At 49.6% G+C, this 27,124-nt stretch overlaps 1 protein-coding gene across 1 annotated transcript in view; it reads right to left on the bottom strand.

Annotated features, from left to right (window-relative positions):
- Esyt3 (extended synaptotagmin 3) overlaps nt 1–27,124 on the bottom strand; it is a 47,142-nt gene continuing 20,018 nt past the window's right edge. The window contains exons 3-23 of the mRNA XM_041677306.1: nt 25,089–25,223; nt 22,634–22,710; nt 20,987–21,053; nt 19,705–19,794; nt 18,833–18,888; nt 17,055–17,175; nt 13,557–13,727; nt 12,782–12,864; nt 11,267–11,315; nt 10,730–10,819; nt 10,334–10,396; nt 10,185–10,247; nt 9,691–9,759; nt 9,270–9,356; nt 8,438–8,587; nt 6,669–7,162; nt 5,978–6,076; nt 5,378–5,509; nt 3,558–3,663; nt 1,597–1,646; nt 1–1,281 (exon numbers count right to left, since the gene is read on the bottom strand). Of these exons, the coding sequence (XP_041533240.1) occupies nt 1,245–1,281; nt 1,597–1,646; nt 3,558–3,663; nt 5,378–5,509; nt 5,978–6,076; nt 6,669–7,162; nt 8,438–8,587; nt 9,270–9,356; nt 9,691–9,759; nt 10,185–10,247; nt 10,334–10,396; nt 10,730–10,819; nt 11,267–11,315; nt 12,782–12,864; nt 13,557–13,727; nt 17,055–17,175; nt 18,833–18,888; nt 19,705–19,794; nt 20,987–21,053; nt 22,634–22,710; nt 25,089–25,223 (2,289 nt within the window). The 3' untranslated portion in view covers nt 1–1,244. The remainder of the gene's footprint in view (nt 1,282–1,596; nt 1,647–3,557; nt 3,664–5,377; nt 5,510–5,977; nt 6,077–6,668; nt 7,163–8,437; nt 8,588–9,269; nt 9,357–9,690; nt 9,760–10,184; nt 10,248–10,333; nt 10,397–10,729; nt 10,820–11,266; nt 11,316–12,781; nt 12,865–13,556; nt 13,728–17,054; nt 17,176–18,832; nt 18,889–19,704; nt 19,795–20,986; nt 21,054–22,633; nt 22,711–25,088; nt 25,224–27,124) is intronic.

Raw genomic sequence — 27,124 nt, 5'->3', positions numbered from 1 at the left:
TTCACTTTGTAGCCTTGGCTAGCCTGGAACTCACTATGTAGACCAGGCTGGCCTTAAACTCAGAGGTCCATCTGCCTCTGCCTCCCAGTGCTGGGTTGAAAGCCATGTGCCACCATACCCAACTGTCGCCATTCTTTAGAAGAGCATCAGAGAAGGGCCTGCGAGATGGCTCAGTGGCTAAGGTGCTTTGTTGTGCAAGCTTGCCCGGAAACTACATAAAGGGTTAGAACCATCTCTGTCACAAAGTTGTCCTTTAACCACATGTGCCGTGACACATATACACCTCCTGCTCACATCATACACAGAATAATAATAAATAAAGAAAAGCATCATTGAAGACAACAGGAACATGGCAAGCAGTATTGCGTGAGTGGGTGAAAGATAAGGGTGTGGCCTTGACAATCACCCAAGAAACGTATAAGAGAACAAAAAAGTCCGGTCTTACAAACTGAAATGTGTAAAAGGCACTTGTTTAAATACACAATTTACATATTTTCCTTTTAATATGTATATCAGGGTGACTCAGCCATCTCAGAATAGTAGAACTAAGTCTCAAACTTATCTGTGAGAAATACAGAAAGCCCCCACTCCTCCTGGGAAGTGACTGTTCTGCAGCCTCCAGCACCCAGAGTTCAGATGTAGTCCTGGGCTTGAGGTTAGGATTAAAGCTTCCTGTGGAAATAGTGCCACATGCCAGAAGTTTGTCCCTAGGCCTTCCCGGAGCAGTAAACTTGGAATACTTAAGGGTATCACTCTAACACTGTCAGCTCCAGTGAACCAGGGGCAAACGTCTAGGCTTATGAGCATCACAGGCATCAGCCAGAAGGGCTTTGGCAGTGTTAGCTCTGGGCAGTTTTGGGTTTGGTCACTTTTTATTTCCACAAAGGAGTGCCCTCCTTTGGTCAGACCTGCCCGGGATGCTGGTAGCTGCTCCAACCCAACCCTGTGTTGGAGAGGGGGCACTTTTCTTGCACACCCTTTAGGCAATCCTAAATGCGATGTGGACAATTACCAAAGCGAGAAATCACTACTGGGGTTTTGGTGCCTCATTAGACACAAATACCACAGTTTCTTTCTGAATTTGAACTAGTCAAATTAACAGAGATAGTTCTACTTCTACATGATCCCCGTTACTATCCAGCATGCAATTAGAGTTCACACAGCATACACTTCCATCAAATATATGTTCTTATTAACAAAATACACTCATACACTTTCTGATATTCTGGTGATAGCACCCATCGTCAGCTCCTGGGCTGTCCGTCTGGAGTCAGCTCGTACCTGTAAGACAGTCGGGTTTGGACTTGTGTCAGTAATGAGGATGTGGGGCTGCAGCAAGACAAGCAGCATGCACGGTTTCCATGGAGACGGCAGAACCCAACTGTCTGGGAGAAGCTGGCCAGGATTAATTCTACAGTTTCAGAGGACCAGGCAGACTATAGTCCATAATACCTGAGTAAAGGGTTACTCTGTCTACTTTTGTTAGAAACCAAAGCATTGAAATAATACTGAAAGGAAAAGAACTCTAGAGACCAGGGCAGCTGCTGGAATTAGTGTCCTCCATAGTTAACAGGGATAAGGAGAAGGCACACTTACCACTGTGAAAAACCCTTAATCAGATCTTCTTTTGATAAGTCAATCAGTACCTACAATCACAAATATCAGCACCGTGTTAAATGGGAACACTTTGGAGTAAACTGGGCTGAGTGTGAAGGGTCTCATTTTTCAGCAGGGTATTTTTAAAAAAATGTATCCTTTGAGAATTTTATACATATATTCAATTAAATACAATCATACCCACACATGCCTCATTTCTTTTCTCCAGCTCCCACTAGAGCATTGCCGTATGCCTCATCCCAGCATCATGTTCTTTTTTTTAATCACCCACTAAATCCAGTTAGTGCTGTTCATATGTGCATAGTATGGACCACAGGCAACCTACTAGCAGCCATGCCCGAAAAGAAGAATGAGTCCCCCTCCTCCAGCAGCTATTGACTACCAATAGCTCCTCAGCTATGAGTGGGGCTCTCTGAACCCCTCCCCCATCCGCCCATCAGGGTATTTCATCATGGAGCCTTTCCAGAAAGAATGCAAACACCAGCTTCAGTGTTCTAGAGATAACTATTTCTACCCTGCACTCAGGAGGCAGAGGCAGAATGAGGCCAGCCAGGGCTACATAGTGAGACTCTGCCTCAAAAACAAAACAAAAGCTGTTCCTGTTTGGAACAGGAATTAGAGATATTTAAAGAATATCTTCGGGCTGGAGAGATGGCTCAGCGGTTAAGGGCATTGCCTGCTCTTCCAAAGATCCTGAGTTCAATTCCCAGCAACCACATGGTGGCTCACAACCATCTGTAATGAGATCTAGTGCCCTCTTCTGGCATACACACAGAATATTGTATACATAATAAATAAATAAATATTTTAAAAAAATATCTTCAAGAATTACAGATATTTTAACTTTCAAGTTTATGGCTGTGATAAAGAAGAAAACTTCCCCCATAAAAATGAGCATAATACCATCTGCTTCAAAGGCAGAAAATACCTGCCATTTCATAGAAGTGGGTGTTACAGAGATTGAGTGCAGAAGGTAGTTATTAAAATATAACTACAGTACTGGACAAACGGAGTATTCTTGACTCTCCTGAGATTATATTTCCTTATTTTAAGTAAAATTCTTTTAACACAGAAACCTTGATCTAATGCAATCCAAGTTTTATTTAATGATTTATTTATAAAAATAGGTAATACCACAGTAGATGCCACATACTTACAAAAAACTGAATTTGGATATTCTCAAGGTTGCTAAATAATGTTTATACACTAGTTTATATTTCTATGTTAGGTCTGAAACATATGTGGTGTAGGAGGTCCTTCTGTATTTTGTATTGCTTTCATTGATTATTAAAGAAACTGCCTTGGCATAGTTGATAGGGGGGATCTCAGGTAGGCGGGGAAGACAGAACAGAATTCTGGAAAGAACAACAGAGTGGCAGATGCCATGGTTCTCCTGCCCAAGACGGACACTGGTTAGACTCGTGGGTAAGCCACAGTTAAGTGGCAATACACATTAATGAAAATGGGTTAGATCAGGATGTGAGAGTTTGCCAAGAAGAGGCTAGATATAATGGGCCAGGCAGTAATTTAATTAATACAATTTCTGTGTGGTTATTTCGGGGGTTAAGCAGGCCAGGCGGTGGGACACGGCCCACATCCTCGTACTACATATATGAAAACAAAATGTCCTTTGTTTTTCAAATGAACTTTTTTCTTTTTTTTTAAATATTTATTTATTATGTATACAATATTCTGTCTGTGTGTATGTCTGCAGGCCAGAAGAGGGCACCAGACCTCATTACAGATGGTTGTGAGCCATCATGTGGTTGCTGGGAATTGAACTCAGAAACTTTGGAAGAGCAGGCAATGCCCTTAACCACTGAGCCATCTCCAGCCCCAAAACGTCCTTTTTAAGGAGGCTGTCCCTCCTTACGTTAAGCTCTCGTGAAGTTGGAATGATTCCATCAGGTGCTAGAAGGAAGGAAATGACAGCTACTTACTCTTCCCAGCTCCTTTCTTCTGTGTGAGCCAAGAGGCCTACTGTTTTTCACTGCAACATCCAGTGACCTCTTCTGTACTTCTTCCATAGGAACAAAATATTCAAATCTTTAAAAGCCAAAACATTCCAAGTGAGATTTACATGTAGTCACTTTTGTGGAAAAGTTTCTTTCACTTCCCACTAAAACAAGAGCTTTCAACAGTTCACAGAATCAGCACTGGCTCCTAAGCTCCCAGGTGACATGTCATCTAAATCCATGAAGTGTCAAGAGACTGCTTGTGACGAGCCTCAGAGAGCTGCTGTCTGGAATGTGCTGTGTCCTGACTCTACACTGACTGCTCTCATCTGCACCCACCCAGAGGACACCTCACCCCTCTCTGTTCTGACAGCAGAGGGGCAGGGTGCTCATGAGGTAGGCTCGCTGGAGCTGCATGGAAAATGACTGTGTCCTTCAGAGGACTGTGGACCAGCCTTGTCATCATCAGCCTCATCAGAGAGGCACCTGGAACCCGACTTCTGGGTTTCTATTTAGGGGTTTGTTCAGTCTGCCTTCAAATAACCCTGGCTTTCATCCTGTTGTAATTTTTAGAGAGAATGACTAGCAGATTGTCTTGCTAGTCAGATGCTCCCTCCTGTGTTCTTCTGTAGACATTTTAACATCTTTGTATAATTGTGTCAGAGCTCCCCTTCAAGGCAGTGCCCACTTGTGTGGGTATGGGTGGTGTGGCTGGCAGAGTGTTCAGTGACTGTTGGGTGAGCCTTCTTGTTGAGGACAGAGACTAAAGAGGACTTGGTTTCAGCCGTTTAGAGTAGTTATGATTGATTAAAATAAGAGGAAAAGAAAAGTCATGTTCCCAACCTGGCTAGAAATGTCTTGTCTGAGGACTGCAAAGCAGAAGATATCAAGAATACAGTGGCTCAGTGGTTAAGAGCACTTGCTTGTTCGGTTTGAACAAAAATAGCCCCCAAAGGGAGTGGCACTATTAGGAGGTGTGACTTAGTTGGAGGAAGTGTGTCACCATGGGAGTGGGCTTTGAGGTCTCCTATGGTCACACTACACCCAGTGAGAGAGACACTTCCTGTAGCCTATGAATCAAAACGTAGGACTCTGAGCTCATTCTTCAGCACCACGTCGCACCATGATGATAATGAACTAAAAACCTCTGAAAATGTAAGCCACCCCTTAAATGTTTTCCTTTATAAGAGTTCCGTGGTCATGATGTCTCTCCACAGCAATAGAAGCCTAAGACACTACTCTCACATAGGACTGAAGCTCAATTCCCAGCACCCACATCAGGTACCTCAAGACCATCTGTAACTGCAGCTGCAGAGGATCCAGACCCTCTTCTGGACTCTGCAGGTACTATTACAGACATGGAATACACATAAAAAAAAGTAAGGACTTGCTACCACTGGACTAGATCATCAAAAGCAAGAAATGTGCTAAAAGCCTGCCTCAGTTTTGTCTTCACAGATGTAGACGAAGAGAAAGAATCTCTTTTACCTGCCAACCTTGTTATGTTGCAGGAGGGAAGACAGACCAGAGAGCTGAGAGTATGTGCTATTCCGCCACCAGGAACATTTTATCCTCTTAAAAACAGCACATGTAAGCAGCCTTGATCACATTTTTGGATAAACTGCCATAGCAGCCCCTTTTCCCACTAAAAAGTATATAGGGGCTTCATGAGGTCAGACCACATTGTCCTGTCCAACTCAGCCCCAGGCTCCCCACCCCCATATCTGGCAAGCTCCAGCATACTGCTAGTGTTTGGTACTCAGTACTATGAAAATAGATGGTTTGCTAAGCCCCGCCCTACTCACGTCTCATCAAATAGGGGCTCCAGGGTCTTGCGCTTTACTGAGGTCTTCTTGCGACTTGTCCATCGCCTTTCAGGCAATAGGTAGATGCGAACATAGGGATCAGCTCCACTGCTGGTACATGGTGTCAGGTTTCTGATGGACAGAGAAAAGGGGTCCCTAAGTACTCATTTGGGAGAAGGCTATACTAGCCACTGGGGATTAGAAGGATTGGAGGATTAAAATTCTCCGCATTCAAAAGACAAAAACCCACCGAATTAAAGGACGAGCTTTCAGCTGTGGTTTTGTTTTGAACACACATTTTTGTGCTGTTTGGGTAGAGTCAAGTATTTTGTACTCAAGGAATTTGGGGGTTCCTGCTTAGGAAGACCTACTTGCCATTGGCCACCCCAAGACAGCAGTCTGAGCAGAGTCCTTGACTCTTGAGCCCATGCACACCAACAGAATGGTCACTCAACATGCCCTTTGAGGATTTTTGCCACGGATGGCTTGTAGGTTCTCAAATATCATTTAGGAGTGCATGGCTCCTGCCGTCACTCTAAGCAGCCCTGTCATATGGTCATCTGAACTTCCAAAGACCTCCCTGTCCCAGGATCTCTTTACCTGCACCCGTTGACTAGCACCCTGAGACAGTGTCGAAGACACACATAGCGTACTGTGAGCTGAATCTCACCCAGCCGTCGCTGCCTAGGATCCCCATCTCTGTGGGAAAAAAGGGGGGCTGTCACAGTAAGAACTATTCCTCTCCCGTCACCTGAAGATAGAGAAGGATGCCCGATGTGAGGAACACAGACTCATCTGGTCAATAATTCTCTTCCAGGTTCCATCCAGCATTCAGTGTAATTATCCTACTTCTTAGCAGAAAGCATAAATAAGCCCTGGGATGGATTGGCCCTTATATCCTGATTGCTTGTGGGGCTTGAGGGAATTGGGATTTTATAATGGTCTCTTCTGTCTTATAGAGTTATAATGAATGAATGAAATCAGATAATGCGCTAAGCCCACAGGAAGCACCTAATACATGGAGTCACTTATGTAAGTCCACATTCTAAACTTTCCATGTATTCCCACGATACTCAGAATTCAGAAAATGTTTCTATGGAAGGGACCTGAAGGATTGAAGTCATCATGCAGCCAGAGATGTACACCAACAATAGGGTTCAAGCTGGCCCTTGTAAAGACATGTGAGAAACCTGGACTTGGGCCGGCCTGTAATTTCCTATTTACTCTTCCATCTAAGGACCTACTTTTCACTCAAGTTATATTAGAAAAGATCAAGCAGAGAGATGCATACTCAATGTTGAGGCTGACATCTGTCATGTCAAAGCAGGAAGAGGCCAGGGAGTTGAGTGAGGACATGCTGGGAGCCAGCCTTGTGGGTGGCCATGCGAATGGGAAGGCAGGGCGGCTCATGGGTCTGGGTGACTTGATGGGCCCTGGAGAGTGGGGGCCTGGGACAGTCAGGAAGATGGTAGCTGGGTTCCTCTTCTTCCCCATGGACTCACAGAGCCCTTTGGCACTGTCCTTGCCTTTCGACTCCAGGCCTGTCTCTGGGGGCTCAGGCTCTGTGGCCTTGGTGACAGCTGTGGTGGTTTCAGTGCTTTTGGATGCTCCCTTGATGTCAGAGGCAAGGTCCGAGGCACGTGTCACATCTGCAGGGCCTTCTCCCTGGGATGGGGCTTTGTGAGCCTGGTTGGTGGCCACCTTCTTGATGAACAGAGGGCCTTTCTTTACAGCATCGGGCCCAGTATATGGGCTTCCCAGTTCTCGTTCCTCCACACGTAAGAACTAGAAGCAGATGACAGGGTTGTTTGTAGGCGGGGCTTCCACTTTCCCCCTTCCCCTTTCTCCTCAGATGTCAATCAACAAGCCCTTTCCTAGGGAATTCTGTTTCCAGAAATAAATGTGGGATTGAAATATATTCATTAAAAAAAAAGTAGTCTAGAATAAAAATTCTACCAAGCAGCAAAGATTGATTAACAAGAGGTATCTGTCTCAGCTTGTTAGGGGGAAAGTCTTCTCTAAGCATACCATCTTATAGAACTATCAAGAGTTTCTAGTTCATATTCAGATTTCCTATGGGTTTTTAAACCCATTAAGTTAACATAACAATGGATCTAAGTTTGTAATGCCCTGTGGTATTCTGCCAGATACAAAGCTAACCCTCCCTGGCAGAGAGCAGCCTTTGATCCTTTGATCCAGGCCATCAAGGAGCACTGACCACACTCATGACAGCCACAGAACAGTCCCACTGAAAACAGATGAGATAAAGAGCAAAATTCATTGCCAAGATCCTCTCGTGGATCAGACTATTAAGACTGGGTATTGTGCTTGCAGACAGTGTGTCTCCCTCAAACCTTTTTATGATGCCAGGTTTCCCATCTAACATGGAAAAAAAAAAATTTTACTCCCAAACTCCCAAAATCTTCAGACAAAAGAATTAACAGATTACACTCTAAACATTTTCAGTGACTAAGGATGGATTGGGAATGTAGACAGTAAAAAAGAACATGTGATTTGGAAGAGATGAAATTGAAGATGAAAAAAATTACTATTGAAATACAAACTATACTGAAAAAGTAGTAAACCAGACATAGTAAAATGTAGTGGTAAGGAGGATGGTTCTGAGGAAATTAGCTGAGACTAGAAGATAAGGTTGAGGCATGGATCAAGGATGGAAGAAAAATCTAGCATGGAAGTTCTAGAAGGGAGGGTTAAATGAATGGAGGAGGTAGTGTTTGAAGCAACAAAGAGATGGTATGAAAATATCTCTCGGTCCCAAAGAGACTGAACTTTGGCAGACCTCAAAGCAAAGTTAATAATACCCTTAAGAGCATTTCAGACTGTATTTAAACTGCTGCCCTACTGTGTGCTCAGCCTGTTAAGTTTTCATCCCATAATGCAACATCAAGGAAGGAACTCTGAGGTTATCTCTAATGCGTTAACCCAATGAGTAGATGAAGACACAAACATCTCTCCTGACTTCTGCATTCACCAGATAACTCACTCAGTGCTGAGACCTGTTCCAGCTCGGCCACACCCACTGAGAAAGGAGGTATTTACCCGAAGCACCAGCCTCATGGAGATGAGGCTGTCCAGGCCCGAGTGATCCAGCTGGAAGCGCTGCTCAAGGGTGAGGTTGGCACAGCGGAGGATCTGGCACAGCGGAAACTCCAATACTCCCAGGGCACACTCCAGGTCATCATCCAGCACCTGGGCAGTGGACCAGTCACAAAACAAGGGGAGAGCTAAGCCCACTATGCTACCATTGCATCTGGTCCTGGGGAGTCTGTGCTTCAAGAAGTATGCACTATGGAGCAGTTAACATCTGGTGCTCTTCAGCAGGCGGATTGGCAACAGGCCAGACCTTGTACCTGCCTAGGGAAGGGAGTGACTAGAGCAGAGGTGATTATAGTCCGCATGAGGCCAGTCTGGCATGCACCCAGAGCCAGCAGGGCTTTTTGTATGGCTATATGGTAGGGCACTTAGGCTCAGTTCAGGGCTCCAAAAAAATCCCACCCAGCTCCAGCACTTACAGGCCATGTGCTCTTGGGCAGATGGTTGCTTTAGCCTCTATTTGCTCCTGTAAAAAGGAGGTCACTCTTCTGCAGATCTTTTGTACAGTCTAGACTCTACCCAGGGCCCCTCAGACTGCATAACTGTAATGATCATCGCAAGGAGAACTAAAGAAATTAACCGATTGCCTTCCCACAGTCTCCTCCATGGTGACCTTGGGCACTGACCTCAAGGGGCTGAGGGCATGTGGGGCCTTATACCCTCCCAACACACTGGGGGGCTGACTACTGGTAGAACTGCCCAAGGGACACAGAAAACCCTCGCCTGCCCGTGGCCTAAAACGTTCTCAGCTGTCCCCAGAGCCCAACTTCAGGCAAACCTCCAGGCAGAGCTGCTCGGCTGCCACACTGTGCACGAAGAAGGAGAACACCTGGCTCCACACAGGATCCTTGCTGTGGGGACAGGTCTGCGGGCGGAAACGAGATCATCTGAGGGCCAGGTTGGACATACTCTGCTCAGTGTGACGACCCACTGCCATGAGGAGCCAGGGGACAGTCAGTGTGGCAGAAAAGGAATGACTTCAGACCATGCCCCAGGGTAAACCCTAATCCTGCTGCCCCATTTTTGGTGGCATCATCACTTAGCTTGGCAGTTTTTAGATTGTGAATGCTAAAGTCACATAGGGAGGGGATTCCGAAGGCTTTCTAGGCATTCAGTGTGAGTTTCCTTCACTCTGCCTCTCCTTAAAAGGGGGCGGGAGCATCATTTCCTTATCTTAGTCTACAAATGAACTGTCTTACCTTACTTGTAAAGGTCTTCTTGCCTACGGATAGCTTGACATATGAAGAAGGGTCTCTGCTGGCCTTATTCTGTAAGGGGAAACCCACAGTGTTGAAAGCAATGTTTTCAGGGCAGGGCCCAAGACATCTCACCTTTCCCGATGCTCACCCCTCCCCTAGGCATGCCAGTGGGTGTAGGGCAGCCGTGGCTCCTGTTGGGGAAAATCTGCACTGTGGAATGAGCACTGTGCAGAACTACCTCTGGGGAGAAGCCCCAAGTGCAGACCAGAACTAGGACAGACATGCCCAGGCCCCCCACCTTTTGTGTCCTTTTTATAAAATGGCAATCACTCTTGCCCAAAACAAGAACACCTGGAATACATCGCTATGGGACTCCAAGGCCAAGTCTAGTGCCTTGCACAGGAGACCCAGTGAGCCCATGCTATGTGACAGACAGGTCCTGGCTGCAGTCACTTCAGGGGAAAGGAGTCAGGTTCTTAGTGATATTCACTTACTTTGGCAAACCTGGAGAGTTTTTTGGCTCGGTATTCACCATTCAGGTAGTCAAAAGGGTTTCTCTGCAACACAAGAATTTGAGTTAAAACAATAAATACATGGGCATCTGGCTGTGAGCTGCATAGGGCAGTTGGGTCCTGTGACTCACCGGCAGGTTGCAGGCATTTTCTAAGTAGACCACGAGGATGGCGGAGGAGTGGTCACCATGGTCCTGCAAACAGACACAGCCCTCACTGAATATTCCCAGAATCCGGCAGAAGGAAGCCAGCCAGCCCTCTAGCTAACAACCTAGCCTTATGTGGCTGAGAGCACATTACGGCAGAATAGGTTCACGTCAGACACGGAGGTAGATGTCCCTATGAAATTGGGTGGCAAGCCCTGACACAGCTCTAAGGACCCCATCTTCCCTGAAAACGAGGTTCAGAGGCTGTTGACTGCCTGGTGGAGAGAACATGAGTGACAACAAATGGGGGGCTCCCTCCTCTCGCCTCTGCCCGCACACAGTAGGTAGAAGCGAGTCTCCCCCCCCCTGCCACCCACTCACCTCCAACAGCGCTTCCTGGTCTGTGAGCAGGGAGAGCCACTCCAGCCGCAGGTGCAGCCTCCCACTGGTTGTATCACTGAGAACAAACCACTGTGGGGCAGAGGAAGGAAAGGAGAGCTCAGGGATGGAGATGGGCTACCGACAACCTGGGACTGCATAGTTTTGAGATTAGGGGAAACGGTTAACCAACCCGAAGAGGGCACGGCAGATCAGTGGGGCTGGCAGATGCGGGGCAGGAGTCTTACAGTCGGGGACAATGAAACCCAAGTCTAGCCTCCCTTCCTCTATAATGTGACTCCCCTTGCTGAGTTTCCTTAGTCTGTGGACATTTCCCAAAGAAACTTCTAACCCCAGCCCTACGGGGTGCCCTGGAGCCATCTGGGCCTCACCCAATTCTTGCCCCTGAGAATGGGCATGGGTACAGCCCTGCACAGAGGGGATCCATCACATAGGGCCAGATGGCCGAAGTGACCTGCTAGAGCCATGCACTGAAAGGGGGTGTTCCCGGGGGAGGGGTGCTGGGTGAGCCACTCCTACCTCATCAACCACTCTGTTCATCATGACATCTCCAAGGCAGATCTGCAGGCTGGAAGGAAAGGAGAGGGTGAGCTCAACAGTGGCCAGAGCAGGCCCTGGGGACCCACAGGGAACTCTGTTCTCAAATGGCTGGATGTGGCCATTGGGACAGTGGCCTCATTCCTCCAGGTAAACAGTGGGAGACCATTTGCAGCTCATGAGGAGGGAAAGGCTAGCTAACCTTCTGCTCCATTGCACTTAGGCTGTGGGGAGGAGGGAGTGGCTCCCAGCCCAGAGGGGACAAGCAGAGGTCTGGATTCATCACCTCTGGGTCTTTTAATACGGCTGTTAGCATGTTGAGTGCGGTGATTCTTCATTGTGCTATAACCTGTCCATGAGTCACAGGAATTTGGCTTCCTGTGCCATCTAAATGCCAGTGGCACTTTAACAGATGCCCCTCTGACTTGAAAACTGGTACCAGTGCTCTGGAAGTGGCACTAACTGATGATCTATGTGTAAGGAAGCCAGGAAGTCCTGTATCACAGTGTTCCTCTAACCTATCATGACCCAAATCCAACCCACGGGTCCTGCCAGCCCGAGGGCAGAAACAGTTCCCGTGTGACTTGGAAGTGTGCACACATTCAACACGGACCTGAACTCAGCCCTGGAAGGCAAGTGCCATGAGCCCCACTTCCCACCCGCAACACTACACCATGAAGACACCAGAAATGACCAGCACCGGGCGAGGAGCTACGTCTTCGGTTTATTTGTTCATATTTCAACCCGTTACAACTCCACACTCAGGAAAACAAGCTGCATATCACAGGGGCATAAAATCTGAGTCTCTTCACCTGCCGCCACGTCACCCGGTCATGCTCTTCTGCTCACAGACACAGGCATCTTGGGCCTTCTTGTGGGAGGCGGAATCCAGCTGCGCTGTGCCCTTCTCTACTCGCTAGCACACCACGATGGTCCCACACTGAATTCTTAGGTCAATGTATTCAAACATTCAGCTAGTGTCTTCCACAGGAGGGCATTGGGTGGCCACAAAGACTTGGGCAGTAAGCATTTTAAGGGCTGGTACCTATACAAGTTCCTCAAGGCGGGGCCTCTTTAGACTGAGATTCTGCCAAGCAATCCCACAGGGCTCACGTGAGCCCTCCCATAGCCTTGAGATCTGGATGTCATCACGTGGGGAGTGATGAAGGCTCCTTAGAGTTGAGCACCTAGTCATGCCACCTTGCTCCCTGTTCCAATTTGGTTCTGGGGAGATTCTGAGTGGGGACATGAGCCCTGGGGTCCTCTCTGTACTGCTATCCTCCAGTGCCTAAGTCAGGGCTGGAGACACCTGGGGAGGTTTGTAACCAGACTGTACAATGTTGGAGCAGATTGCCTGGCACACTCACTGTTGCCACAGTAGCCATAGAGAGTCTCAGGTCACTAAACACTGAGGTCTGTGCCCACTAAATGCTCCAAGGTCCAGCCTTGTACCCCAGGCAGTAAAGAAGCTCCAAAGCCCAGATCCCCACTCCTCACCTGCCCAGGAAGTCATCCCTGTCAGTATCCTCGTCATACAGGTCCACCTCCAGGTCCTGCCCAGGCACTTCGTACACCATGAACTGCAAGGAGAAAAGAATCATCTTGCCCTGCAAGTCTTGACTGCTGAATCAGATCTAAACCCCACAGACAGCCAAAGCCCAGCTTAGGGCCCTGCCTGTAAGAAAGCAATGCCCCTCCTCTTTAGGCAAGCAGAGAGGACCAGATACAGCACAACCATGCCACAGCGCGGTGCCCACAGGACACTGGCTGCCATCTGCTCTGCCTTTGTGCTGTCACAGTCTCCTCACCCGGGGGCTGTGGGACAGCAGGAAACTAAGCTTCCCTTAGTCGTCCAGCTTCCACTGCCGGGGACCAGATCTATCAGAGCATGCTGATAGCGTTGTAAGGAAAGGGGCAGCTGGGAGGTGGCTCTGGAATGTGTGACTGACGGGCTGTGAGTTGCGCCCACCCAGCAGCAGGGAAGGCTGGAAGCTGTGGGCAGAACTGTCTGTGCACTGTTCTTTTCCTTTCGTTTGCAAACATCCCACAGCCGGTTCTGATGGGGAAAGGGCACTGACTATGGGGTGAGAAGAGCCTACCTCTGAGCCTGCTGGACAGGGAAGCAAGAATTACAAAGACCCATCTGCCCATAACAAGTCTCTCCCACTAACCATGGTTTCCCTGTTAGGCCATGAGAGCTGCTTGCTCATAACAGCCCAGGGAGAAGCCTGGAGACACGAGGCCTTCCAAGACAGATGGAAGAGAACCTCACCTCGAACACTTCATTCCAGGTGGGGTTCAGGTTCTTGTAGACGGTCCTGCTCCGGCAGTGCTGCAGGCCAATGCTCACCTTGGCGTACGGGTCTGACTTGCCTCCAAGCCCTAGGAAGTTGTCCTTCTGGGCCAGCTTCTCGGCCTCCAGCAAATGGACTCTGATCACCCCCTGAGAAACACCCAAGCCCCAGGTCAAACTGCCTCCTTGGGATGCAGCCTCAAGTCCAGGATCCCAGGACCAAAGCCACCAGAGGTCACTGTTGGACAGAGACGGCAGCCAGAGATAACAGTGACCGAGCCAAGGCCTCACAGCAACTGGTGGCAGGGTCTACTGCTCTACCCAAGGCTTTGGCCTTCCCATACTCTTCTCTAGACTCGACATGAACGGCTGGTTCAGGGTTTCTCCTCCTCCTTCAGCACTGCTGGAAAACTGTACATACGTAAACTGAAAGCTAGGGATACTTCAGGCAGCATGTTGTGGGCCTGCCTGCACTGGTGGTAGGTCGTTGTATACATAAATGCCTCAAGTATCATCCACCACAGGGCAGACCCTTCCCCCACACTCCCACTGTTTAAAAGAAAAGCAAAAAAAAAAAAAAAAAAATTTGGAAAGTCACAGTTCCTGAATCTTAGGGTATGCCTCTTTCCTGGCACAATATATCAGTTAACACACTTTTTTTTTTTTTTTTGATCTCCAAAACAACCTTGAGAAATCTACCCTTAGGCACACTGGCAAAAAACAAAGATCCGTGCACAGGCTGCTCATTGCACTGTCGTCTGCAGCAGTGAAGGCCAGACACAGCCTGGCTGTCCATCAGCAAGGCTGGTGGTGCAGTGACAGTACCTCCCACAGTGAAGGGCTATGCAACCATCAGCATGGATGTGGAAGGCTTTATCTGTACCGTGGCAGTGGGGTTCTGTGATACAGTTAGCAATAAAAGCAGAGAAGGAAAATAATACACTTAACGTCTTTCAAAAAAATGGGGACCATGATAACTACCACTTAAGGCCTATGCTACTGTAGAAGCTTCCTAACACATGTACACACCCACTTAAATGGAGTTGCCCTATAACAGGAGGGTGACAATATCTTTACTATACTTCACAGATGTATATACTTCACCTCTATTGGAACTGTCCTCACAGACTCCCAAACATTACAGGCTACTGACAATGTTCTTGTACCCTCCAGGATTTGAAAGACTCTTGTGGTAATTTGAACGAAAATGTCCCCCCCCCCCCCACGGAGAGGCACCTTTAGGAGGTGTGAATTCCTTAGAGGAAGTGTGTCACGGTGGGAACTGGCTTTGAGATTTCCTGTGCTCAAACTCCCCACAGTGTGACTTTCAACTTCCTATACGCTGCATATCAAGACATACCCAGCACCATGTCTGCCTGCATGCTGCCATGCTCCCCATCATGATGACAATGGACTAAACTCTGAAACTGTAAGCTGCCACCCCAGTTAAATGTTTTCTTTATAAGAGTTGCCATGGTCATGGTGTCTCCACAGCAATAAAAGCCCTAACTAAGGCAGCCCTGTTGCTGAAGACATCATGTACGTGAGTCATAGGACAAGGAGAACCCAGGCTGGTACTGACCTGGAAACTTCCTTTTCCACCGGCTAACTTCCACAGTGCTATACATGCTACTGGGAGAGAAAGGCAGCAATCTTCCCCAGCTGTGAACCCCGAAAGCTACAATGACTGGCCTGGCAATACAAGGCCACTGGGGCAATAGAGAAACGGATGTCATGGGAGTGGACAGCACTTCCCCACTGAACTTAAGGCCCACTCCGCAAGATGAAATCCATACCTGGGGCTACGACTGGTTTTATGAATCTACAGTTAGATAGGCCATGGCTCCAGGGGAGACTCTACCACTATTCTGCTAAATGAATGTGGCATTAAACTAACTCCCAACGAGTTATGGTTTGACCCATATATTAGAGCACCTCCCAGCCCTCATTGGAGAAGTTTCTTTTTGTAGTGGATGGTGATTAACACAGAGACCCATGACTCACCGAGGTGCAGAAAATAAGAGACTAGAATGCTCAGCCCTAAATGGGACATCTAGATCACACCCCAGCTCAGGGATCATTGTAGAAGAGGAAGTGGAAAGATTGTAATAGGCCATGGATGACTATAAGAAATAGTGTTTTCCAGACATAGCAGGGGGGCTGCATATGTGAACTCACGGGAATTGTGACCGCATGCCCAAGACCATGAGCAAGCTCGAACCAGACAAAATTCCAGGGAGACAGGAAGGCAGGTGATAGCCCTGCTAGGTTAATTCTCCCCCTAGCAACTCTCAATTGCCAGGAGCGCCCCGGCTAGCTGGAGTGGACCTCCTTGGCCTTGATGTCGTCTCCCCTCTCCAAAATACACTATATGAAATTCTCAAAGAACTAATCAAAATCTAAAAATAAAAGGAAACGGGGACTATGAGTATAAACAAAGATGTACAGATATGACTGTGTATGTGTCCGCATTAACTAACACTCAAATACAATGGGATGAAAACCATTACTTTAGTGGTGGGGGGCAGGGACTGGGGAATAGGAACAAGAGGCAGTAAGGCTCCCTAAGATGCAGTTTTGGTATTGGCCTTTAGAAACACACAACTGTGTTACATAATTGTAGAAAATTCAAAACTAAAACTTGGAGATAGAGAACAGAATGAAATAAATGTAAATATCCATAACCAGTTACCAGAAACACATAGAAGCTGTCCCCAAAAGAGTTCTAATGTTGCAAACTGTCAGGACATTCCTAAGGGAATATACATGTTTTTAGGAACTCTTACATTGGTGAGATGGTGTTTACGTTGTTATGTGCCTGCATGTAGTGTGGGTGAAAGCCAGTGAGCCATCATGGGAAGACTGGGGACATCCATGCTGCCTCCCTGCCAGCCCACGTCCCTGAACTTCATGTGTGTAATGCAGTGTATGTCAGGCTGGGCATGAGCAGAAGGCCCGCGGCTTTTCACCTGGCAGACAGTAAAATGGATGTTTTCTTCTTCCAGGGCCCCTAACTGCAGCCCCTTAGCCAGTGCTACTATTTGTAGGGCAGCCACAGGGCAATGTCCAGGGGTCTCATGAATGGATCCCAGACGTTGGAGAAAATGGGCTCAGGAGCCAAAGAATTCCCATCCTGGTTCAACCAAGAACCTTCCTTTTCTGTAGATCCCAAGGTTCTGTCCACCACTGCACAGAACCAAGGGAGCCTTCCTGAGGGAAGAAGGGGGACCTCGGGTGTCATGGAGTGCCTACGTACAGTTTCAACTACAGTGGGGACAGGAACATGGTAAAACTACATGGGTGCTACCCCTTCCCAGATGGTGACTTTGGCCAAGTCACACACCTTTCCCAGCCTCTGTGCCACCCTGTGAAATGGGTTACCATGAGGATGGCCACTAGTGAGCACTGTTCAGAATCCAGCCATGGCCTGCGTCCCTTCTCATTGGCCCAACACTCGAGCCAGCTCCCGGTACTCACGCTGGGCAGAGGGAAGCGCAGGTTGGTTATATCCAGCCCCTTCTTCACGGGTACAGTCACACGGTTGGGAAGCACCAGGTGGGCAGCAATGAGGTCTTCCAGCAGACTGTCTGATACGTCACTGAAACATCAGGCGTGACCAGCTATGGAGGGGTGACATTGCTTCCGCATGCCACCTGCCCCTGTACCCATCCTCAGAGCTGGCACTAAGAGACTAGCTTGGCAGAAGGCTCCACCAGAGGCAACACTGGTCTCTTCCTGACCAGCTGCTGGGTCAGCAGATATACATCCTGTGTCCTAGACATATTGACCCAAGGAGGAGCATCCTGCTTGCACTCTCCACCCCCAATTTAAAAAAAAAAAAAAGGTCCTGCTTGTTCCTAGGCAACAGAGAGTGCTTTAAGAACAGACCCTAGGTCAAGATTCCCATCATATTCCCTAGCTGCCCTGCTTTAGATGGGTGTCCCCGTCCCTTGACTTCAGTGTCCTGATAGAGGGCTGCTAACAGCTGCACCCAGAACAGATGTGAAGGGAGTTGTTATCAATCCCCTTGCCAAAGTTCAGGGACCACTGCAGAGGAGGTGGTAGAAAGAATTTAGGAGCCAATAGGTTAAATGCCGGCTCCTGGACATGCCATATCAGGCTCATGAACTCGGAGCAGCTGTGGTTACCTGCGCAGAACATACGCAAGATCAAAGCAGACACAAAATTTAGGCCTAAATGGGGAGAGACTCTCCAGGCCTCACCAATAACTGGGAATCTATCTATTGGCAATGGGCAGCTGCTGGTAGAGGGAGAACCACTCTTCAGAGTGTGGCCACTGGCAGATTTTCCCACTGGCAGATTTTCCTGTGCTTCAGGAGATGGACCCACAGTCATGCACATAGAGTCAGCATTAACTCGACTTCATGGGTTATTTAAAATAAAAATAAAAAGAGGACGTGAAGTTGGGAGGAGGATGTGTTGGGAGCCCGGGGATAGTCAGAGGAGAAAGTGGACGGTGGAGAGATTTCATGTGCTTTTGGAATTTCCAAAGAACAGGAGAAAAGGTACAAGACCGAATTCTCTCCATTTGAAACAATGAGATCAGAGGGGGACATCCCCAGTGAGCATATAGGTGGCCGTCCTTGGGCTCGCAGAGACATTCAATAGCCTTCCCGACCAATCCAGGTGACCCTGCCTCCCGGAGAGATCTAATGATACCAGCATCCTCCTGGGCGCCTTGAGGAACGCCTGGTGTCTGAAGGCTGCCTGCACCTCACCTGGGGAGCTGAGATTCCCCTGGTCCTGTCCTTTCTCGCGGGCCTCTGCTGGGAAAATGTCCCTTCCCATCTCTGTGCACATCAACCATGTCACAGGGGCCAACTGGGCATCTCACTACAGTGGGGGTGGGGAAGGGTGAAGTGTGAGGACACACACCTGTGTTCCACACACAGCAGGGTTCTACCACACGTGTGCATGTGCTTGGGCAACTTTAAGACAAAGAAGCCTGGCCTCTCAGTCTACACTGGGCAAAGCTGTCAGCAGGAGGGTGTGCACCTGTCCACGGGCTGGCTTTCTGAGGGTGCGCACACACACACACATGTGCGCACACACACGTGAGCACACACACACACGAGCACACACACATGCACGCACACACACATGTGCACACACACATGCACACACTGGTACTTGCCCCCCCCCCGTTTCCCACTCCTTATACGGGGGGGGGGTATGCAGCCTCTGTGCAGCTCACAGCTGTCAGGACTCCAGGGAGCCCCACCCCCGGCACTTACTTGATACCCGGCATGTCCAGTAGGTTGGTCAAGCCCGTCCAGTTGATCTGCAGGTGCTGTGGGCAGAGGGAGGCTGCTGGCTCAAGAAGCAGGCAACCCAGGCTGATACCTTTCCCAAACTCCTCATATCCCCCCAAAAGGGAGAACCCTATTTGCCGGGGTGCACCTATTGACCTATTACCAGATGAGGTAGGGAGGATGTCCTAGCTAGCTCTGCTAACCTGGCACAGCTTAGAACCACCTGAGACCTCAATTGAGGGATTCCCCCAGTCCTGGCTGTAGGGGGTGTCTTGGGTGTTAATTAATATAGGAGGACCCAGTCCACTGTGGGTGACATATCCCTCAGGCAGGAGGTGCTCTTGGGTTGTATAAGAAAGCTAGTAAGCCTGAGACTGAGCTAGCAAGCAGCTTTCCTCCATGGCTTCTGCTTGAGGTCTCTGCTTGGATTCCTGCCTCAACTTCCCTCAGTGATGGACTGTTACCTGTATGCTAAAATAAGCCCTCTCCTAAGCTGCTCTGGTCAGTGTTTGAACACAACAGAACGAAACTAGAACAAGGCTCCAGGCCTTAGCTTAGGCTGCTTCAGGCCTGCTGCTTCAGGCCAGGACCGCCACAGAAGGGGGCTTTGCCACACAGCCAGGTTGGTCTGTTCTCATGAGCCCAGGTTTGTCTCAGAGAAATTTCTAGACCTTGTGACCCTCTTTCAGTTCGGTAACTCCTTGAGGTTGCCGTAAGGACCAATTAGGATCGGACCATAGGTGTCCATCTGTGCTGGGTTGAAGCAATGTCCATTCTCAGGCTAAATCCCAACACGGGAGGTTCAATGTCTGCTCATGGAAGGCATCAGGCCTATCCCTAGGTTTTAAGCTCACCGGCTTTTGAAGGAAGAATATGGTCACGGCTCCCACAAAGGGCTTGTCCTCTAGCAGGGGCTCCAGGATGACACGCAGGGTGCCCTGCAACTGGTAGGCACAGAGAGCTGTGAGGGACCAAACCCATTCCCATACCTGCCACTCGGTCCCCTGTGGCTTCATTATCACACGCCACCTTCCCTCTGTCAGGTTCTCCTGCCTAGGTCACCTGCTATCACTGAAGGGACCACAGCTCATGTTCGGGAACCTGGACACAGCTATGACCCCACTGCTGCCCCCCAAAGGCCATGAACTAACTATACTGTGGTGTGTGAGCAGCTGGGGTGGCTGGAACACAAAAGTGACTTCCAGATTGGCACACGGCCTCTGGAGAGATGTACTTCCACCTCCAGGTCCACCTGGGTCCCAGCTACGGCTCTCCCTCACTTTCCTAGGCAGACAAAACCTCTGGAGACTTGACACACAGGTGGCCCTAGAGCCCAAGGCCCAGCAGGTTAGTGAAGCCCAGCACCACTGACTGTGTGACCTCACAGCTGCTCCCGTGTCAACAGCCCATGTCTGGTGCCATTGTGTCCTTCACAGCATGGTCCAGTGTTGTGGAAAATTATTCTAAGGTGTGTTGCTTTCCTTTATGCTGTGGGACATTTAACGATATAAAGATGTGTTGATTTTGTTTATGTTGTATTTGTTTAACTCTGTGAAGCTGTGATTCTTTTCCTGTCTAAAACTGATGGTCTAATAAAGAGCTGAATGGCCAATAGCGAGGCAGGAGAAAGGACAGGTGGGGCTGGCAGGCAGAAAGAATAAGAGAAGGAGAAATCTGGAAGAGGGCAAGGAGCAAGGAGAGGAGGATGTTAGGGGCCAGCCACCCAGCCAGCCAGCCACCCAGCCACCCAGTCACCCAGCCAGCCAGCCACCCAGCCACCCAGTCACCCAGTCACCCAGCCACCCAGCCACCCAGCCACCCAGCCACTCAGCCAGCCACGGTGAAAGAGTGAAAGGAAGATACACAGAAGAAATGGAAAAGGCTGGAGGCCTTTTAGGTAGACGGGATAATTTAAAATAAGAAAAGCTGGCTAGAAACAAGCCAAACGAAGGTTGGGTGATTATAATGAAGAATAAGGCTCCGTGTGTGATTTAGTTGGGAGCTGGGTGGAGGGCCCCCCAAAAGAGCAAAGAGTCAAGAGTACTAAAACAAACATCAACACTCCAGTGTGAGCTGATCCCACTTCCCGGAGCCCAGTGCAGGGGCTGGGGCAGCAGTCACGGCATCCCCCCTCACCTGGATGCCGTTCACACCTGCTCGGATCTTCTGAAGCTCCACGCTGATTTCACAGTCCCCGATGTAGCTGAAACGAGCGGGGGGGGGGGGGGGGGGGGGGGTGCTACTGCTCAGAGCAGGCAGGCAACTTGCCCAGTGATACACAGCCTCAACCCTTGTTGCTGGCCATCAGGTCTCAGTTAACATCAGCTCGTCACTTTTTCCATAGCCTCAGCCTTTCTTCCCCTCCCGGACGCCTGCACCTGGCGTCTTCGGCACATCCCCACCTCTGTCTAGGAAAGCAGGGCTTTGTGGTACCACCTAGCCCCAGGGCACCCATGAATGAAAAGGATGTTTCTAGTAAACATGCTGTTCCTCTACCACTTCTGGATCCCTGATCAAGGGGACATGTGTGCCACACCCCCTGGTTCATCCCGCCATCATCTCTAGTTGTTGCTGGAGGTGGGTGATAGAAACTTGGAGACAGGACCAGCTGGTGGCCCCTGCAAGGTAACGTGCCCTGAGGAGCCCAGAGTGGGTGCCTTTGAGGGTAAATGCCAAGAGACTGTCAAAGGTCTGGAGGAAGCTAAGAGGAGGTGACTGTCACACCCCTGACACATGAGCATATGAGCCTCTGTCAGACCACAGAAATGCTTGGTCAGCAGGGACAGGCAGAACAGGGTGGCAGGGGTGCTAAGTGCCACCTGAGAGGCTGAACTATTCACAGGAGGGTCTTGTGACAGAGTGTCTGGGCACTTTGTGGTCTGTTACCCTTCTAACACGCACAATGGAGACCAGCTCCTAAGAGGGTGGCCTCAGAGCCATCTTCTGTTTCTGCCAATGACAAGAAATGTGAGACTCTGGAAAGGAATGACAACCACTCTCGTCCTGTCCCCAAACACACTGTCAATGCCTCAGCACCTCTGGAAAGATGTATTGCTTGAATCTCCCTTCCTGGCTCAAGCCCATCATGAGCATCACTGGAAAGACATGCCCACGCCCAGTGCAGCGTGCAGCCCACTCAACAGCCTCTCAAAGCTGACTCTAGTTTTCCTGGCGTGTCAGAGGCCAGCTCTCCACACAGCCTCTCATCTCTGCTCGAAGCTCCCTGGTCTCAGCACAAGCACCTGCCTCCTCTACCTACCTAGCAGAGGCTGCTCTGACCCTCCAAGTGGCCTAGCTGTGGCTTGCAAGAAAGTCCTGCAGAGCCAGGCGGTGGTGGCGCACGCCTTTAATCCCAGCACTCAGGAGGCAGAGGCAGGCGGATCTCTGTGAGTTCGAGACCAGCCTGGTCTACAAGAGCTAGTCCAGGACAGGCTCCAAAACCACAGAGAAACCCTGTCTCGAAAAAAACCAAAAAAACAAAACAACAAAGAAAAACTACAACAACAAAAAAAAAACTTGAGAAAAAGAAAGTCCTACAGATCTGCTGGGGGTGCAAGATGCCAGGCTCAGGCTGAGAAGTGAGCCAGGGCTGGCTATTCAGGGCCAGTCATCCCCCATCCACTTTTCTGTACCCCGCCTTTTACAAAGACCTGGGTCTCAGTCCAGAGGTGCTGTGCTCCTAGGAAGGCTTTCACGCCCCAAACCAGCGTACACACAAAGCCACCCTATCTTCAAGCTGCTGTCTAGAGTTACCCTGCCTGTCCCTGAGACACCAGGACTCACCAGAGCTGCAGGTCCAGGGTCACTTTCCTCCGGTTACATTTGTCAGTGTGTGCCTTAACACCGTTCACCTTGGGGCACTGAAAAAGATGACAGGGCTATGGATCCCCTTGCTTCCCCTTCCTGTCACAGCTATTTAACAGGATCGACTCCAGGAGGCCTTAGCCTGGAGAAGACAGGGAAATGGGGACCTAGCTTGGTCTCATACGTCCACAGCCTAGCCCCGAGATAGTGGAAAGGGGGAAGTCAAATAAAGAACAGCCACTCTGCCCCACCCGGTGGGGAGGGTTGGGGGGTGAGTAGCAAGGTCTCCTAAAGAGAGTTTAACAGGAGTGTGGCAGATGGGAAGGAGCTGGCCCCACATGGGTAGGGTGAAGGCAGGGTCACTGGCTCAGGGATCCAATTCCTTCTGTTTTCATCCCTCTATGCTTACTATGCCCTCAGGTACTCTGGTTAAGACTAATCAGGAGTAAAAACTAAATTTCATTTGCACCTGAGTTAGTAATATGCGTGCCAAATGCTGAGGTAAAAAGTTCACGAACGTCTGATGTTGTTTGGAGCGCATTTTAGAGAAAGATGGACTATATAGGCAGAGGCAGGGATATATAATAAACCAAGCACAGAAGATATTAGCATCTGCACAGTTTAGAGAACAGACCTGAGACGTTCACTGAATAATTCACCAAACATCTTATATGTTTAAGATTTTTTTCATAGTAAGTGATTGGAAATGATTCGACCAGTTCCGCAAGGAGAAAGGATTCCATTAAATTTCTGCTCACCCCACAGAAAGCAGCATTTGAAAATGTATTATTGGGGCTGGAGAGACGGCTCTATGGCTCAGAGCACTCGCTGCTCTTGCAGAAGACCAAGGTTTGGTTCCCAGAACCTACACAGTGGCTCACAACCACCTGCCACTCCAGTTTCAGGGGTCTGCTGCTCCTTGTTCCCCAGGAGGCCTTGGGCACATGTGTGGTGCACATCAAGTCACTCAGACATACACATAACGTAAAATCTAAACATGTATTAACCTTTGAATAGATTCTCAGAGTATGGACTTCATTAAAAACACAATGGTGATTTTTTTACACCTCTGATTTGTTTTCTCATATTTAATTGTTTATTTTGTATTTTAGACTTCTTGTGGTACCTGGAATTGAACCCAAGACCTTCCACGTGTTAGACAACTTTGTAAAAGCTGCAAAGGGCACACGCAGTCTGGCTCTGCCCAGGCTCATTAGAAGTGTGGTCTGGGGGAGGGGTACTGTGTTCAGTCACCATTTCTCGGGGCCTGCCGGGAGTAGAGGATCGCCTGGAACCTCTGAATGTTCAGTTACCCCCAATACCTCACCTTCAGGGACAGGTATTAGGGTGCCCACTACAGGCCAGGCAGGATAGTGCTGGTTCAGGTTCACAGTTGGACAAGGGCACTAGACCAGAACATGGCTTCCACATTTGGGACATGGTTCACCCAGCTGCAGAGACCACCTGAGGCCTGGCCTGGTGTTCATGCCTCAGGGGAGCCCTTAGAAACTGGTCCTGTCCTTTCATGTGCTAGGAAACTGGAGCTTAGAGAGGGCAGGCCACTGGCTCGAGCTTACCGCAGCACAGAGAATGCTAAAGACAGTGGCGTATGTGAAAGAAGAGGGCGGGACAAATGCAAAGGGGCATGCGTAGGGGTACGCACAGGGGTACGCGCAGGGGTATGCAAAGGGGGCATGCGCAGGGGTACGCGCAGGGGCATGCTTGGGCCTGGGAAGGTCCTGGGAGAACCCCCCAGTCAGTCAGTGAAAGGAGGGAAAACCGGAGGACGAGGAACAGAGAGGAGATGGGCAAGGCCAAGAACAGAAGGCCTCGAAAGGGCAGAAGGAGGAGTGAGGCCAGCCACCTGCAGGGCTAGAACAATCTGGTCAGCCTCCTCGGGTTCAGTGCTCAGGGAGTGGCCTGGTGGTGCAGGCTCTGCTCTAAACTCAGCAGTGTGAAGTTCCCTTGCTCTGCCTGCCGAATTCTCCAAAGGCAACTTAGACATCACTTCTTTCAGGATGCCTGTGGTCTCCACAGAACTCGTGTGAGCTCCTAATACCCTGAACTGCCTTGGGGCAGAGATCACAGCTGACCCTCGGAGTTAGCAGGTACCACTTCTTCGTCTTTCTAGCTAGCTGGCTCCCTCTGTGCATGTTTCTGAAGTTTCTAGAAGAAAAGGGGAACTATTTCCTTCAGCTTCTTTCTGCTCTCTGACCGTGGTTTCCTTGGAGCCCGGAAAGTTGGGTAGGAGGACAGGAGGCGAGAGCTGTGCCCTGGGGCTGACGAGCTGGGAAACACAGGCAGGGGCTATGGTTCTCTGAGGCCCAGTGGCATCCTCATAACCAAGTACTGTCCTGGGTGGGGGGACCAGGAAGAGAGGACAAGAAAAGATTGCCTAGGAAGTCCAGGCTGACCTCACTGACGCATCACCAACCTTCTGCCCAAAGTAGAGCTTGGTGAAGGTGAAGGTCCTGAGGTGGACGCTCTTCTCCCGGATCTTGGGCTCCAGTTTCTCCCGGATCTTGTTCTCCATGATCATGCTTAGGTAGGGCCAGATCTGCGTGATGATCTGCAAGTTGGGACGGGGGCCCTTGGAGGTCAGCTCTGTGTCCCAGACTGCAGGTCCACAGCAGCCTGGATCCTCTGCAGCCTGGTCCACGGGTGGTGTCCACAGACTGCAGGTCCACAGCAGCCTGGTCCACGGGTGGCATCCACAGTCATGTGGCTTGCCCGCTGGCCCCCCACCTGCCCATCAACCCATTCTGTAAACACTGATGACAGAAGCCAATCCCACTGCCAGCAGAGGGTTAGCTGTATTTTGAGAGTAGTATAGGAACACTTCAGTCTAATTCAGCAATTTAAAGCCATCAGATCTGCCCTAAACACATCCTCGCTCTGCAGTAACAGATGCTATTGGTTTAAGAAAAAAAAAAATGATGACAGACGAGATTGATTGTTTCCTATGAGCATAATTTCTACAAGCCAAAAAAGGCCAACTTTGGTCCATTTCTACGCCAGGGCTGGTCTGAAAGCCGTGAGTGGGACCAAGTTCCTCCTGATGCCAGGGCCTCATGTACCCATGCTCTAGTCCTTGTGCAAATACCAAGTGTACTTACACACACCCAGACGGTCTAGCCTACTATACACCCAGTGGATTGGTACAGCCTATGGCTCCAAGGCTCCAAACCTGCCCAGTAAGTTACTGTGGTCAGTACTGCAGGCAACTAGGGCACACAATAGGCAGTGTTTGTAGACAGACATGGCTGAGACACTCGACAGGAAATGTTCAGATCCAGTCATAATCCACGGGACCACTAGAGTATTTTTGGTTCATTGTTGATAGAAACGATGTCATGTGGACATACTACACAATGATCAAAATTTGCCAAAATGATATTGGTACAATACTTTTCCTGTTTACATTGTGTGTGATGTTTGTGTGCGCGTGTGCACACACACGTGTGTGCACACACGCACACATGCTTGCACTATAGCACTCATGTGGCGGTCAGAGGACAATGGAGAAGTCTGTTCTCCCCGACCATGTACGTCATGGGGACAGACAAACTATCTCACTGGCAAGGCACCATGTTTTTAGCTGACCTAAAGACTATTTCAGTTTTTTTTTTTACCAGTAACGGCCACTTTCTATTGTAACCACGTGAAATGAAGATGTTGGGTGGCAGGGGCAAGTGACAGCAGTAGTGGGGGCTTCGGGCTTCAGTATAAAGGTACCCCTCACTCCAGTCCTCCCCATAATCATGGTAGAGCCTGAAGCTATATGGGACCCAGGGGCTCATCCTCCCACTGTCTTGGAGACCTCTTCTACACCATCTTCCGGTGTTCTCCAGAGCTTGTGGCATTACCCTCACGGGCAGTTCACCTCCACGGCTGCCTCCATCCTCATCCTAATGGCTGCATCCACGGTCATGCATGATACTCCACCCTAACAGCTGCCTCCATGGCCACGTGGCACTCCATCCTAATGGCTGCAGCCACGGTCATGCGTGACACTCCATCCTAACAACTGCCTCCATGGCCACGTGACACTCCATCCTAATGGCTGCTTCCATGGCCACGTGACACTCCATCCTAATGGCTGCTTCCATGGCCACGTGACACTCCATCCTAACAACTGCCTCCATGGCCACGTGACACTCCATCCTAATGGCTGCTTCCATGGCCACGTGACACTCCATCCTAATGGCTGCTTCCATGGTCACGTGACACCCCATCCTAATGGCTGCTTCCATGGTCACGTGACACTCCATCCTAATGGCTGCTTCCATGGCCACGTGACACTCCATCCTAACAACTGCCTCCATGGCCACGTGACACTCCATCCTAATGGCTGCTTCCATGGCCACGTGACACTCCATCCTAATGGCTGCTTCCATGGCCACGTGACACTCCATCCTAATGGCTGCTTCCATGGTCACGTGACACTCCATCCTAATGGCTGCCTCCATG

This window comes from Microtus oregoni, unplaced genomic scaffold (genome assembly GCF_018167655.1).
Source record: "Microtus oregoni isolate MIOR12 unplaced genomic scaffold, Mior012 000028F_ref0000031, whole genome shotgun sequence".
Taxonomy (NCBI): domain Eukaryota; kingdom Metazoa; phylum Chordata; class Mammalia; order Rodentia; family Cricetidae; genus Microtus; species Microtus oregoni.
This window is presented reverse-complemented; position numbering and strand designations above follow the sequence as displayed.